At 31.2% G+C, this 17,131-nt stretch overlaps 1 protein-coding gene across 1 annotated transcript; it reads left to right on the top strand.

Annotated features, from left to right (window-relative positions):
* The first annotated feature begins 544 nt into the window (after window positions 1-544).
* On the top strand, window positions 545-10,976 carry LOC121117327 (serine protease svh-1). The gene is made up of 7 exons (XM_040711730.2): window positions 545-705; window positions 768-2,460; window positions 2,517-2,644; window positions 2,707-2,852; window positions 8,606-9,750; window positions 9,817-10,178; window positions 10,249-10,976. The coding sequence occupies exons 2-7, from the start codon at window positions 989-991 to the stop codon at window positions 10,359-10,361; spliced, it is 3,366 nt and encodes a 1,121-aa protein (XP_040567664.1). The 5' UTR covers window positions 545-705; window positions 768-988; the 3' UTR covers window positions 10,362-10,976.
* Window positions 10,977-17,131: the final 6,155 nt, after the last annotated feature.

The raw sequence follows: 17,131 nt of genomic DNA, 5'->3' as shown, positions 1-17,131 counted from the left end.
AAAGAGGCCTCAAAATGGCCAATTTTGACCCATAAATCCTTTTTTTTTTTCAAATTAAAATCACCTTTAATACTCCAAAAAATGGCTTGATACGCCCTTGTTAAAGACAGTTTTTTGATTGTTCCCAGCAAAAAAGGGGGAAAAAATATTCACTGGAAAAGGGGACATTCTAATAAAATGTAGGCAAAAGCAAAATATAAGAATCTTCTTTGCTTTTTTTTATGATATCATCCTTCATAAAGTAATTTGACACTGTGACAAAAATTATATTTTTTTACAAGTTAATAAAATATTTAAATGAAAGACAGCTGGAAATAAACATATACTCTTATGAAGATGTAGGTGTATTAATGTATCGGTTAATATGGTAGAGTACATGAATGGAATCCAAAGGGACGCTATGAGAATAATAATAAATAAAATAATCATTATCATGTTGGACTACATATCATGTATGACTCACACCAATGCTTTTTTTCTCCCTTATACCTTTTATACCTTTCGTTGAATAATACAATGGAGAGGATACTGTTTTATTTTGCTTCAGTAGCTCAATAGAACTTGTTGGAATGACTAAAAAATGGAATTAATTTAAATTTAAACCCGCGTTCCTGTGATTTATAAGGTGTGTGGAGGTCGTGTCGTGTGTTTCTTGCCCCTGTGTGTGTGTGTCATTAGTTGACACGAATATAAAAAAAACAACAGGTACATATGTTCATACGTACCACATTTGCCCATCAGTTGAATATAAATTTTTTTTTCGATAGAAAACTCCCGTGAGTCATTTCTCTGTGCTTTATCACGATTTCATTATCGGGGATATCCCCCTCGAGCGCCTGCATTTAAATACATACTACTACCTAACTAGGCAAAGCAATTAGCGCACACCTATGTAAACATATATACTTAGTTACTTATAAATGTATGGAACCCGTTTTACCTCTACTTATTAGTTAAAAAATACTTGTGTCCCTCAGTTCTAATCAAAATGAGGGGTGAAGTGCTGGCATTTATCTCCTTCTTTTCAATTCTACATACATCAAGTGCCCAAGATCCCTTTGGATTTCAAGAAGTTATTAGGAAGAAGCCCCGATTTCGATTAAGGGGAGGCCCAACTCCAGGTGTAGGTTTTGTACAGACCGATGATATCCAGTCTTGGTCAACGGTTTGTTTACGTGAGAACTTTGGAATTGACGAGGCAAACGTTCTCTGTCGTGAGAATGGATATGGCGAGGCTATCCATGTTGGACAAAGTCTTCATTCTGCTCCATTTAATTTATCTAAACGATTTATAAATCTCATAAAGTATAGTACTCTCAGATCCATCAAATGTCGTGGATCTGAAAAAAGACTTAGTGACTGTACCATAATACCAATCCAAGGATCCTATGAGGAATGCAAAAACTCCATCATAAATGTTGTCTGTTCAACTCCAAAGTTAACTGCTTGTGAAGGGAATACTACAGCTGCTTTTAGAAATCGATGTTATCGTGTCTACTACGAGGAAAAATCTTACAAGGAGGCAATTAAATCCTGCAGATCCTCAATTAAGGATGGAAATCTGATTGAAGTAAAGGATTGGGCTGAACTCAATTTCATTACAGAGCTTTTGGATCCAAAATTTATAACTACTCGAGTCTGGACTGGAGGGCACCTTCTCCGCTCAGAAGTTGAGGACGATTCTCCTCCTTTTCCATTTTGGTATGGGAGTCGAGCTCCAATAACTGATTATCCTGATTTAGAGTATCCCACAGAAGGAAATGAACTGGGACTTGCTCTGGATCCAAAAGAGCCTCCTTTTATGGCCTCAATCCCATGGAGCTTCTTAGATCCAAAACAGACCTATCCTTTTGTTTGTTATTCAAAAATGATAAATATTGGATGTTTAACAGATCCTACTGGTTCAAATTATGAAGGAACTGCCAGTAGAACTGAGAGTGGTTCATCATGCATCCCATGGAATGCTCCAGGTGTTCCTATTTTGTTCCCAGGTCAAGAAAGCTGGAATCATAATTATTGTAGAAACGTAGGAGGAGAGGATGATTCTCCAACATGTTTTATTGATAGTCAGGTGACTGACTTTTGCTCCATACCACTCTGTGACGAAAAGGATGCTCTGCGATTTCTGGATTCTGGAGAAGAGACAAGTATATGTCAAACACCCGAGCCATACTGTGGGCCTGAACATTTTGAATGTGAGCCAGGTGTTTGTATATTCAGTCGATATGTCTGTGATGGAATGAGTGACTGTCAATCCGGTTCGGATGAATTGAATTGCATGAGCTATGTCGAGTACTTTGGAAAAGAGGAAGGATTCAAGCTAGGGCATCGAGACATTGACTCAAGATACTATAATGTCACTTTGAATGAATGTGGGAGAATCTGTATTCAATCCAAGCACTGTTCCTGTCTTTCATTTTCCTACAGAGATTCCTCACAAGAGTGTATCATTGGAACAAAGTAAGGCATTAACCAATACTTTTAACTTTTTTCTTATTGACATTTTCTTTCAATAGAGTCTCGGGTACTTACTCATATGATGCAGTTCTTCAAGAATCCGAATGGAATTACTTTACTTTAAAAAAGGCTGTGGAGGAAACGGGGTGTCATCGATTTAAACGCCCTGCGGGTACACCCATTGAAGGTAAATAATCAAATAGTGAATGCAAAATAGCAGATACTTTCATTTTACGCTTTATTTGCAAGGTATTCGAATACTAAAGGGAGATAAAATTGATATCGTGGAAGTAAAGATACACTCTACATGGGGAGGAATCTGCGATGATGGATTTGGCCAAACAGAGGCTGATGTTCTTTGTCGTCAGCTTGGATATCTCGCTGGATCCATTAAGGTAAGAGTCAATTCATATTGTGTATATATGTATACTTTCGAGTACATGCAAGACTCTTTTTATTTGATTTCAAAATTTAATCTTTATGTTTGATAAGAGATTCGAGCAGGAAAGTTCATTTATTGACTAATCTATTGATTTTCTTAATTAAAAAATGATTGTAAACATATAAAAAAATATATTTATCAAAAGATAACATAGTTTACCTGTGTGCTTCACTGTTTTTCTAAAGTAAAGCCTTTTTTCTTCATAAGACGTAATATCTGAGCGTAAAGGAGCATTACTAAAATATTACGCGCCCATTTATAATTTTGTAATAAAAACCAGTTATAACAAAAATATATTATATTTACAATTGTGTATGATTTAACATGAGTTTACCTCTGCAATCTTATTTCGTAACGCTGCTAATTATCTATGGCAAAATAAAAAACCTATTTGGCCAAAAAACATAATAATTTATTTATATAATCATAATTTTTATTTGGCCTTTTGAAGGTTTTGTACCAATTAGATTTATATTCGGAGACAAAAATTCATGTTATGTCGAGTTCTAGTTTTTGAAAATTTTCACATATGTAGTTTGTCAACAAAGAAGCAAGCTAGAATTATTTCTTTCAAAATTGTGTTTAGATAACATTTCTATTCTTGGGGGAATTATTGTCAATTGCTTTCAACAAATTATTTTGGTTAACCCATTGGATGCATCACAAATTAAACTTAAAGTAGACAAAATTGATCATATCAATAAGATAATGATCAATTTTATTTAAAGAGGTCATATCGGGGCAGTATAATAATTTTAAATCAAAGTTTAAATAAATTTTAAATAAAGTTTGGAAATTATAGTGGATATTTTTAGGTATCTTAACTCATCCCACAAATTAGAATATAAAGCCTATAACTGACTCAAATATGCCTATGAAATATTCAGCTGTAAATACATATGGAGTAAATAAATAATTAGGGATTTTTTTCTTCCTTTGATTTTTGTTCAAGATTGTTTTTAAGGTTGATGTAACACATACAGAGCTGTAAAAAATATGACCTAAGTCCAGTGTAGTTGTAACTTGAATAGTGTCTGTTATTTTCCAAAGATGTAGTAATTAGTCTTTAATTTATGAAGAAAGTATCTACTTGTGTGTGTTCGTTATGATAGACGGAGAGTAACGCTAGAGATTTTTGGTGGAGCTATAAGTATAAGTTCGGGTTGGAATAAGAGTAAAATTGAATATTGACCTGAGTTATTCCCGTCTATGCCCTTTGTAAGATACGGAGTGGGATTTCTGTTTATTTTATTCAACTCACAGCTGCTCACAGCTTATAGAATGAAATGTATCGATAGTTATTCTGCTCTCCTCTCAAAGACTATTCAAATGAAAGTACTTTATGTATAAAAATGAATATTAATTTAAATGAGGTTTAACAACAAACTATAATACTCCTTGAAAAAATCAAATTAGTGTTGGGTTATTCGTTATTTATTAGGTCCAGTCCTTTAGTCTATTGGTCCTTCGGACTGTGAGTATCCATTTTAAGACTTATATGTAGGACTGAATTGCACCGGACCGAGACTGAACTGGACTGCAGTCTTCAGTCTTAAATATTGACTGACACAACACTATATTAAACATTTTTCCCTGGGCTGTTATTTTTTTTTGTTCTGGAGGAGAGAACATCTAGGTATTGAGGAAGTACATGTGAGATTTCTCATGAACAACGGAGAGTAAAGCTGATGATTGGTTGGGGAGTTAATATTTATATTATTAAGGCAAAGTATATCTGTTCGTCGTCACCTTAAAACTTTGGGTAATGCTGCGTACTACCACTAATTGTAAATAAATAGATCTGAAAATTTATTAATAATTTATAACCTTTTGATCATCTCTATAATGTACAAGTTTGATTTTTTTATATAAGCATACCAAGTGTATTGGTTTTCCATAAATGATGAGAATTCTACTTCAATTCAATATTTTATTTTCTACTTTTCCGAAACAAATAACAATTCCCTTGATTCTTTCTTTGTTAATAAAGCCAATTAATTAAATAAAATATTATTTTATTAACTGCAAATGTTATTTACGCGAAAAAACACTAATTAATTGTTTGTTTTTTCATCATAAAATTGTACTGCATCCAATTTAGTTCTACAGTTATTTAGCACTGCTATTTATGGGATGCAGTACAATTTTGTGATAAAAAAACACAATTAATTTGTGTTTCTTTCCGTAAATAACATTTGCAGTGAATAAAATAATATGCTATCCATATACCCCATTAAAAACCAAACTAACTTATCTTATTTATGTAAGCTCCAACTCAATTTTAGAAACTAGTTGTAAAATATGAGTATCAACGCCTTATTCGAACTCGAAAATTTTAATTCGAATCCAATTCTACACTTTTGTAATTGAAAATAAGTTGTTGCTATGATTTTTGCTAATAAAAATTGGATTAATACTTCTAAAAGTCAGATCCTTTATTTTCAAATGCACACGGAATTATTTTCTACAGGAAAATAAGCTTTTGAAGATGAGTATATATAATTATTGTTTCAAATACTTATTTCCTGTAAATTGATATTTGATCTATATATTGACATCCTTTTTTTTTTGTTCAATAACAGAGTTGATCATGACAAGAAATCCCGACAAAGTTGATCTCTTCCTTTAATTTCCAATCATGAGTATAAATGCATCATATATTTATTAGGATCCGTTAAATTTAGCTCTAGTTTTCTGGTGCGTCAATAGAACAACAATCTTGAACGAAAATCAATCATCAATTTGTTGGTTTTACTTCATACGGTTCATTCAACGGTGAATAACAACTTTGCGGAAAAAATTAATAAATATATTTGATGAGGATTCATGGTGCACTACTATGTCATTATTAGTGTTGAGCCTCGGTCCGATTTTCGGTTCGATCTTAAGTGATTTTTCTAGACCGATTTGGAGCGATTTTTCTGTCCATACCGTGTACCAATTTTTTTAGTGTCATATAGTAGCCCGATTTTGATTCGGTCTCACTCTATGGACCGATACTTTTTATTTTTCAATTTATAGACCGATTTTTTTGCTGTCTCATATATTATGAGAGACAAAAGGTTTTTTTTTTTCTACATCAACCGTCATGGATTTTTTTTTTAAATCTCAAAAGTACACAATATGTTCGGGAACAAATACTGTATACATATAAGAGACGGCAAGATCAAAATTAATCCGAGCTAGCTCTGTTTAAACATCGTGTAACGTCATTGTACTTGAAAAAACATATGATGTCATGTTATAAACAATTTATCTGTAAGATCGGTGTAGACTGATTTTTTTTGGCACCGAACTACACCGAATTTTTCTTTTGGTCCGATCTAAAAAAATTTTATATGATCCCGGTCCAGACCTGTCTAGGATTTCCAGACCGAAACCAAACCCTAGTAATTATCTATTAGACTACTTCATTTACAAAAACTTCTTATAATTAGAAGGTAGGAGGCAATCTCGAGATTGAAGAGTGTCGATCTGGACTTTTCCAGATACATAGGATTAGGATCTCCAACAAATTCCATTTAAATGATTGATTCATTCGCATTGTACATTGAACTTTACATTAATCGATTTATTGACTTTTTCTCTTCTTTAAAGAACTTTTTTTTCTAATTTATTTGTTTAATTCATTTTTGGACTGTTATTATGATTTTCTTCTAATAGCAGTTTCGAGCAACTGTTGAATCATCCTCATACAGAAATGAATCAATTATTAATCAATACAAATTAAATCATTACAATTCCTGGCAAATAATCCAATATGTCATTTCTTTAAATTGATTTAATATGAATGGGAATCATAACTACATATTGCACCATGAATTGTCATCAAACATATTTTTATTTATTTAGCCAAAGTGTCTGTTTGGGAAAATGGCTTTCAGCAATAAGGTGTCCGCACACACAACATTTAGAAGACCTGGGCACTGTACCATTTTTTTAATTGCGTGTCCGTATCTCCGTATAATTTTTTTTAGAAAGTGGTTCGATATTACCTATATCTGCACCTCTGTATCATTTTCCCCTAACATTACGTGAATGCATATTTATTAAACGTCTATTCTAAAACGTTAGTTCAATAAATTTAAGAAGTTACTTATGTATTGGGGCAAAATAAACAACCTCAGACAAATTACCAGAGCTCAGGCGACTTGCTGGTAAGGCAGTTTAATAAATTTCCTTTTTGAATAATATTTATTTATTTTTCACCTTCCGTGGGGGGCTGGGAAGGGGGATGTTAGACGTCTTAAGAGAGTTTTAGGTCAGAAACAAAACACAGCTCTGTACCCCCTCATTATTCCTAATCCCTCATCTTGTTGGGATCCTCTGACCTAGACGGTGTCCTTAATAATCCACAGGTAATTTGATAGTGTACTAACGTTATTTGATTGGTGTTAGAAGACCCATGAACCTTTCAAAATTAGAAGAATCGGCGATAGTGGAACGGGGAAATTTTTTTAGCAGATTAGCCTTTAACGGACTAACAAAAAGTTGCCCACCTATGTTAGACTTAGATTGCCCCCTTTCAAATATAATTTGTTCATTTCTCATTTTTTGATTAGGTTGCCTCCAAACGGTGAATAAGAATAATTTGTTAATAGACAATGAAAATTATATATTGAAAAATACATGTGAAATTCACAATTTATTTTGAGAGAAATCATTCTGACTAGCTTTGGTGTCGACGGGCAACATTTTTAATTGAAGTTCTTCAATTTAAATACATAATATTACAAGTTATTATAGGATTTGATAATGTTTGGTACAAAAACTCAACTCAGAAAACATTTTGTTAGCAAATACTTTTTTTTTGTAGAAAAAAAAAAATAATGTTCTATTCTTTTAATAAGACCAAGCTTCCTTTTACCTCTTTGAAATAATTTTATCCATATTACAAAAAAAAAATGTTTTTCTCTATATTTAAAAGGACCTTTTTTTAGAAAAAAAGGTAATCCTTTTTTTATATTTCTGGTCTTTTTTAAATTTCTTCTTTGTGTACCTATTTATTTACAAATTCCCAGTGCGGAGCCTGAGGCAAATGCCCCCAGTGCCCCTCTAAAATTTACACAGTATGCAAGTAAAGCGTATTAGCACTTTCTCACCAAATTTTTGCAATTACATGCCACTGTTATTTAGTTTTAAATTAGCTCTTAATTGTGGTAGTCAATTTTAATTTTTTCCTGCATATTTTTATGTCGATTCTCTGCATTCAATCGCTAGCATTAGAACTTTTTGCCTAGCTTTTTAATAGTAGAAAGAAAAACCTTTTCAAAAACTTGGTATACTTACGTTTTTTATATGTTAGCGTTATCATGTTTGTAGGATTACTCTTGGTCATATATTGTGGGCCAAATTTTTTGTTCGCTAAAATCATCCGTTCATGAGATGTAAACACTTTTTTCGGGTTTCTTTTACACCAAATTATCTAATATAAATTCTATCAATATGTAGAGGAATAAATATGTCACAAATGAACTGAAATTAAGTACAGATGTTTGTTACAACCACACAAAAAAAGTCTGAAAAATCATACATTTAATGCTTTTTCATTGCTTCTTGATACTTTTTGATGTAACTACAAAACTTGATATACGAAATTATTCTCCATAAATTTAAATAACGTTTTCAATAGACTAATTATTTTCAGATTAATCAAATTTCATGAAAATATTGTTCTAATTGTTTTTTCTTTTTCATTTCTGTCAGCATGAAATAGGCTTGGGCAATAAAGAGGATCCAATTTCACTCTATGATCTCAAATGTTTCGGTAATGAAACAAGCATAGCTGATTGTGATTTTAAAAATCATATTGTGTCACCGCGACCATATTGCACTGGTAATGAGCGTATTGGAGTGAAATGCCGTGATGATGATAGGTTGGACCCCTCTGGGACCGATATGAGTAATTATAAATGCCCTATCGGTGAATGGAAATGTGTTGCTAAAGAAGAGTGCATTGATAGTTCCTACTTGTGTGATGGAGTTGAGGATTGTAGCGATGCAAGTGATGAAGTGGACGCATGTGAGACCTCTTCCGAAGATCTCGCTGAACGATTAGAAAAAGAAACTGTTCGCTTAAGTGATGAATACTTTGGAGTTTTGGAGATTTTGCGTGAGGGAAGATGGTCTCCACTCTGTGATTCTGACTTCAAAATCCCTGATGCAAAAGTGGTCTGTCGAATGTTGGGACTCAATGATGGGATATACGCAAAGATTCATAGTGAACCTATTCGAAGCTTTGAAACAGGAAATGAGCCTCTTTGGATCTCCCTCAATAGTGACAAACAATGTACGGGTGATGAATATTCACTGGCGGAATGCAAAGATCCTTCTAGATGGAGTCATATGCATCAATGCTCATTGAGTGAAGAAATCAAAATATCTTGTTTAAAGGATGGAATTAAGACTACAAAACTAGATCCCATCCTTCCATCTCCCCCCTTTGAATCAGCTTCTCTCCTTAAGGATATTCAGGAAGAGTTGTTATATAATTCCTGTGGAATGGTAGATAACAATATTATTGGCCCAGAAGAGGGAATGAGTGCTAGAATTGTAGGAGGGAGTGTCACACGATATGGACAACATCCCTGGCAAGCCTCTATCAGAGTACAAACTAGAAATTCAAGTTTCCATTGGTGTGGTGCAGTCATTATTGGAAAACGACATCTGTTAACTGCAGGACACTGCCTCAAAGAATTTCCGATGGACGCTTATTTAGTTCGTGTTGGAGATCATGTCATGGAGATTGAAGAGGAGGCTGAGGCAGAGTACGACATTGATGAGATTATCTTCCATGAACACTACAATGTTGGGCCCTACTTAAACAATGATATTGCATTAATCAAATTAAAGTATGTTCGTATGCCTATGTTTTAAGTTATATATATATTAATACTTTCTTTATTTTGTTGCAATAGATCGGAAAAAGGTTTGGAGTATAGTAAATACGTCTCAGCCATTTGCCTTCCAGCCCCTTATTTTGTATATAGAAATCTGGAATATATCACGATATCCGGATGGGGACGTACCGGCCAGGAAATCTTTGGATTTCTCCCAAAGTCTCATCCACTCGAGAGCGGACCTATCCCTAGATCCCTCATAGCCGTTAGTGTACCCATGATTCCGAAATCAAGGTGCAAAGAAAAAGGAATTTATGGAAATAGCAAGCTTTCTGTGGGAATGTTCTGTGCAGGGCACTTGGATGGAAAAGGAGATACGTGTCAAGGAGATAGTGGAGGCCCTGCTGTAGCAGAAGTTGATGGAAAAAACTATTTATTTGGTAAGATTTCATACTTATTGTTTATGTAACGTTAATGTTTTTATTTCGTTTACTTATCTACCTACAATAGGAATTACAAGCTGGGGCTATGGCTGTGGCCAGAAAAACAAGCCTGGAGTCTACACTAAAGTATCCAATTATATCTATTGGATTCATGAAAATCTTATGAAAGATCAAAGTTAATGGACTAAGCATTATCCAAATTCGATAACCGTAGCTGATTCAACTTTTACTCGTTTTGTAAATTACTTTGTAGCAATAATGATTTAATTTTATAGCATGCTGTGTGTCTCCTCTCGGCATTGAAACAAAACACATCATGTATGTATATAAGTCTGCATATACCTCTTTGTCTTGTACTTTAAGAAACTTCTTTATTTTGAATATTGTACGCAATATTAAAGCCATAATTAATGATCCATTTTCAAGTGTTGTAGAATAATTATTATCCAAAGACATTATATTTATTATTTTTGTAAAAAAAAAACTTTTTGTCCATAAATGTTTTTTTTGTATCTTGTACCTATTATTACACTACAGGTATCATACCTTATTATTACACTATTATTTTTTTGTACAAAATAATGAACTATGCACTACAATAACTCGACGTATCATTTCCCTTAAGTAAATTTATTTACCTACCATAATTAAATATTTAAACCTCATTACCGATAGCTGTAGTTAAACCATATGTGTATTTAAAAAAAGTTATTTAATCTATAATTTTTAATGTTCACCTATTTGTTGAATTTGTCAGAATCAAAAAATAAATCCTGTCAAAAATATGCCAAAAAATGAAAAGGCTAAATTTTGTAATCATTTCAAAGATCTTGTTACAAACTGCGCACTCAATCTATCTATTTGAAGAAGGAATGCAAAAATTGTAATTAAAAAGTTAATGTATGAATTTCTTTATAAATATTATCATCATTAATTAATTAATAATTTTATTAAAAGATTTTATTTTATCTTTTACATCATACACGAAAAAAAAATATCCTTTTTAACTTATACACAGGGATGTAAATCCTAAGCACTTTTTAATGTGTGAGTATTTTTTAGTTGGCAATCTGAATAGTGTTTTTATTTTCTAAAGCTGTTATCATTATTTTTTCATTCAAAAAAGAGGCGGAGAAAATGAATTACTGCAATAAAGAGGAGAATTTTTAACGTTTAAAATAACAATAGACACATAAAATATCATTATTACCTTCTCCAATTAAGTTGAAAGGAGGTTATATTTTTGCACTTGTTTGTTTGTTAGTTGTTTTTTTTGTTAGTCACCAGGATTACAGCAAAATTTACAAACCAATTTTGATTAAACTTACTACGAAGATTATATATGGTCACAATGGGAGGCCATTAATTAGTTCAAAGATCAAGGTAACACAAAAAGATAAGAAAATGCATAATCGTCCATCATTTTAGAACAAATTGATATGCATAACTCAATTTGAATTAAAGCGGTGGTTTTGCGCTCTACAAAGTGCCTATTCTAGCTATATTTCAATTCATATATATATATTATGCATTTTTAATACAATTTACAACATAAAAAGGGGAAAATGTTTATTTGACAGTAGTTAGAGTTTAACACCACGATGACCTATAAAGTTATGAACAAAAAAGAGAAAAGAGCACACGCTCTAATTTCCAAACTAAGTTTTTTTCCTTACGAAAATGACATCCTTACTACGTGTAATAACGAATGTGTGTGCTCCTACCTACTAGAGGGTAACACTGAGGATTTGTTGGGGCGTTAATAGGTGTGAGTTCTTGATGAACTCTGAGTAGAATTCAGAGTCAAAAACAGAGTAATTCCATCGTATTTGTCCCTGCTTGAAACAAAGTTTGGCATGAGTATATTTACTTCCTTTTATAGATGCTCACAGCTAATTTAGTGAAACGTGATAATAGCTAAACTGCCGTCTTCTCAAACGTTCTTCAAACTGTCAACAGGACCAATGTTTATTTCCGCTTTTTTTTCTACATACCGAAAATGCTTAGAATTTACAATCATACTTATAATAAATTTCATCTAACAATAATATACCCTATCATTCAAGCACAGAGGGATTTACGTATATCCATATCCAAAGTGATGTAAATGATCAAAAGATATCCCCCTCTCCTAATTTAATCATGATTCTATTTGAACTGTAACAATTCACCTGGAAATGTGTATGTGATATATAAATTGGTTCTTTACCATAATGTAGGTATAATTAGTTTTTACATAATTTTTGTACAGAAAGTTTTTTTTTTAAATATGCTTTTGAATGTGGAAATACAAGTGAATAGTAATATATGATCAGGATGATTCATTTTTTATTTACCCAAAATCAATAATGACATTTATTCCTTTTTGATTATAATACAGTCAAATCCAGATATCAGAAATTTGGATAAAATAAAAGTACGATAATAACACAGAGGAACAATTAAACAGGGAAATTTTGTACAAATGAATTGAAGACAATAATCGAATTTATCTATAAGCACAAACTGATCTTTGTTTCTGATAATCTGAATTATAAAATATCTGGAATTTTAGTAATTCGGGACTATTTTCGTTGCATTCAGTATTTTTTAAGTGATCCCATTTTTTAGGGTGTACTAGGAAATAGTCAACATTATCCTCATATTTTTTCAGATTTCAATGCTAATTTCATGACGTCATACCCTGTCAAAGGAAGATCGAGGCAATCGAAAGTAGATACTTCTAACTTGATTATCCATCACAAGAAATATTCTAATTGGTATCCCGAATTCCATGAGGGACGATGGGAGGAGAATTCATACAAGGAAAACTATCAGACCTCATAAGGGAGTAGAGTGGACCGTTCCTTGTAAATGATATACTAGGATCGAAACAAGAAAGCCATCAATTCCGAATGAGTAGAGAATTTTAATATTTCAAAATGGGATCACTTAAAAATACAAAATGAAACAAAAATCCATTAAGATTCATATCTTTTAAATAAATACTTTTTTAATTGTTCAATGAGTATTTTTCTATAATATAAGCTATGATATTCTTCATCAATATTTATTATGAATAAGTTATAAGGGTCTAAAGAAGAGTGTCGTTTCTTCTCATTTTTCAACTTAAAAATATAAATACATTGAGTTCAGAAGTAGATGTTGAATCAATAAAAACAATTTTTCATCGTAAATAAACTTTCACTTAAGTTTTATTAATCCTACTTTTATTTTGGGGATTTTTTAAAGGTTAAAAATGACTGAAGGACAATAGTCCCAAATTAATAATATAATCCCAGATATTTCAAAATTCAGATGACTGAGAGAAAAGTTGAGATCGGTTTTGGATTTTGCGCTCAAAGATAAATTCCTTTTTTGGCTTGAACTCATTTGTACAAAATGAGTCTTCCCCTGTGTAATCAACATTCTCTCAGATAACAATTTTGTACAACACACACAAAATACTTCACATAGAAGAAGCAATTCCACCTAAGGTCAACCTTTTCTTCATTTTTTTTTTTTTTTTTTTTTTTTTTTGGTATCAACTTCATAGCAATTCATGAAAATGAAGAATTCACATTAAAATTTTCTCTTTTTACTGGTACAGATCGTAAGCTGGCGCCAACACTTTTGTTCTATATGTTTCTTTTAAATTTATTTCACAATACTTACACAATACGTATCATGAGTGTCCCCCAAAAACACTTTTTTTGAAAGATAAGCCAGAAATCCTTGATGATCTGTCAAAAAAAAAGAAGAAGAAGTGTATTATCAAATGCTGGTTGCCTAGAAATGGGAATTTACAAAATTAATTATTTACATAAGTATCCAAAAATTGCTGGTTTTTAAAATACTTTGGGCATAAGAAAAATCAGGATATAACTAACTTTTCATTTGAAAAATAGCAGTTTCCTTTATTCGGTTTTGACTGTACTTCTATACGCTTCTTTTGAGACTGTCCAACTGAATTTGCATGGATTTCAACAAGAAATTTCATTCCAATACTGATAAATGTAAGATTTTAAGCATTCTTTGTCATCTAATTACTTTCCATTGTTGTAAATTTTATTTAATTCGATAAAAAAAAAACTTGGAAAATTTTTATAGATCGATTTTTTGAACTTTAACTTTTTAGAAGGAAATAAATTAAAGTCTTGATTTAGAATATAGATCCATAATATTTTTTAACAAAATATATAGTTGAATCTACTTAATAATTTCTGCTACTTAAGGCAGATACTGATACTGGACTGGGCAGGGTATTGGAAAAGGAGAACACCTGGTCACCTTGTCGCTGATACATCAATATTTCATATGTGGATATATTAGTTATAATCTAATTTTCACTCTTCATTCGAATATATTATGGGGAATATGGGACCTATAAGTATGTGACAGTGGGAAATAATGGAAATATTAGACCCCTGACTAAACATTTGTTATTCAATTTGAAATATTTTGTGGAAAAGATAAAATGAAAGTATGCTCTGAAAATTTTGATTTTTTTTTGTTGCAAGTATCAATAATTCAATTTAGTACATATTTTATTAAAATAATGGTCTTTTTTTCAAAAAGGGTATCAAAAAAACTTGTTTTCATAAAAAAAAGTGTTCCAAAAAATATGGGTTGAAGTTTTTTAATGTTCTAACAGTACTTATACACCAAGGAAAATGAGGCATGCCTCTGTGACATCTTAAAAACAATCTTTTAGTTGAAAATAATTCCAAAGAATTGCATATTTTTATTATCACCAACTCAGATAAGCAAATTCTACTATGTTGTACAAATAGTAATAATATGAATGAATCATGTCTGTGGCATTTCTGAAAGGATTCTCCATGAGTCATGTTAATAAAAATATATGTGACTCGTAAACACAAAAGCAAGCAATGATTATTTTTATTAAAATTGAATATAGATTATATTTTTATTTGACAAAAAAAATATCTTATTAACCCCTTGAATGCGTCGCAAATCGCACTTTAAGAAGCAAAAAGGGATTGCATAATAAATAGAATGAGAAATGGACATATTTTATAACAAAGACCCATATTGGGGACAATATTAGGCACTTAAATCGCATAAAATTTATAAGCTATAGTTAAAACTCTTGGGTGTCTAAACTCATCACACACATTTGAATAAGAATCCTATAATTGACTCAAATATTGTTATGAAATATTGGGGTGTATTTATATGATGTAAAAAAATAATTTTTGTATAAAAATAAATAATTCAAATATTTTTTCTACTTGACAATCTCTAAAACCTATTTTTTTATTTCCCAAATATGTTGTGACTCTTTTTTAATACTTAAAGAGACAATATATAAGTATGGTCCTTGCCAGTGGGTTACTTATGAAATACGAAAAGTAATTCTGATGATTTTTCGAGGAGTTGTAAAAGTAAGTCCTTGTCGGAATCAGAGTTTAATTGTGAATTGACATCGTAGTATTCGTAGTCTATGCTCTTGCTAGATACGGATTTATATTTGTGTCTATTGTCTTTGCCTCACAAATGCTCAAAGCTAATTTTATGGCGTCATAACAGCTGATCTCATCTCAAACATTCTTTAAATTAACAGATTTACCATATAATTTTTGATTGTATTTTTTAACATACTTAAAATATATCAACCTAATAAAGGATTTTATCTAGAAATGTATATTTTTCCTTCTGTTATGTAGAAATGAAAATGTCTTAACATTTCAATAGAAAGTATGTAATCTATATTTACCTTCATAAAGATAAATAAATTTTATAAATGTACACACAAATTGTATGAATATATATTGTAAAGATAAACATTAAAAATCAATACAGAAATACCTTAGTTGGGAAATAATGAAGACGAATTATTTCAGGATTTGCTGAACAGTTGTACGTAATATATAATGTAGGTTATTATGAAGAAAAAAATTCAATAATATTGAATAAAAATTGATTTTGAGGTTTAAATTATTTTTTTAATGGAGTCAGACTTTTGTAGAAATGAGTCATTGTTTTGGTTGTAACATATGTCTTTTGAATTTTTGATTATTTTGCTATCAATTGATATGAAATTTGTACAAAATTCATAATTATTTTATTAAAAATACATTTGTGATACTGTAACGCTCAGACCAAAAGGTTCGTTTCAACAAGTGTTGGAATTTATCTTATTGTTTACACTACTTTATTATACAGTGTGAGACATGATAACTTCATTTTTCCGAAAGACAATAAAACAAGTATTAACAAATTAAACAAGTGTTATTTTTGTTTCATAATTGTAATACACATTTAAAGTTAAAGTTTTCAAAATCATATCAGATAGATGACGTCTCCATTGTCCATACACTGAATAAACCGAACTTCGGTACTTTAATACCCAAGTGACTGTCCCATTTTTGTTTTATTTCTCTGTAAATAATTTTTCATTGAAGGGTTTAAAAGAGATAGTCATGGTTTATCAAGAGATGCAAAGTTTAATAAATAACATGTGCTATTTTATAGTTGTGGAAGATTAGTTGATTAAATTTATAATTATTGGTGATTCTGCAAATGTAAAAAAATGTTAGTTTTTCAGATGACTTGATTTGCACAAAAAACATTAATTTAGAATTTTGGTGTGACATGATCTGATAGCGTCCATTTTAGCTCTCTATCATAAGTATCTTTAGAGGGTGTTTTTTTTTTTGTGTGTGTTCCAAGGATTTTTCAAATTTCAAATTATGAAAATAAATTGAAAAAATCATTTTTTGTATATATTAGAAATCGAAGCAGTTAACTGATTTTCATAAATAGTACCATTAAAAACTTAAGAGTAAAATTAAAATTAGTTGAATTCAATAAAGTATTCTGTCAAATCCAGTGTATGATAGTGACTAACTGTATTTCCAAGAAAGCTTTAGAATCTCGGTACTTTAGAATGAAACCTTACTCAACCGCCCACTTCTACAGACAGATTGCTACGCATACGACGTTAT

The sequence above is a fragment of the Lepeophtheirus salmonis genome, chromosome 5 (genome assembly GCF_016086655.4).
Source record: "Lepeophtheirus salmonis chromosome 5, UVic_Lsal_1.4, whole genome shotgun sequence".
NCBI classification, from domain to species: Eukaryota; Metazoa; Arthropoda; class Copepoda; order Siphonostomatoida; family Caligidae; genus Lepeophtheirus; species Lepeophtheirus salmonis.
This window is presented reverse-complemented; position numbering and strand designations above follow the sequence as displayed.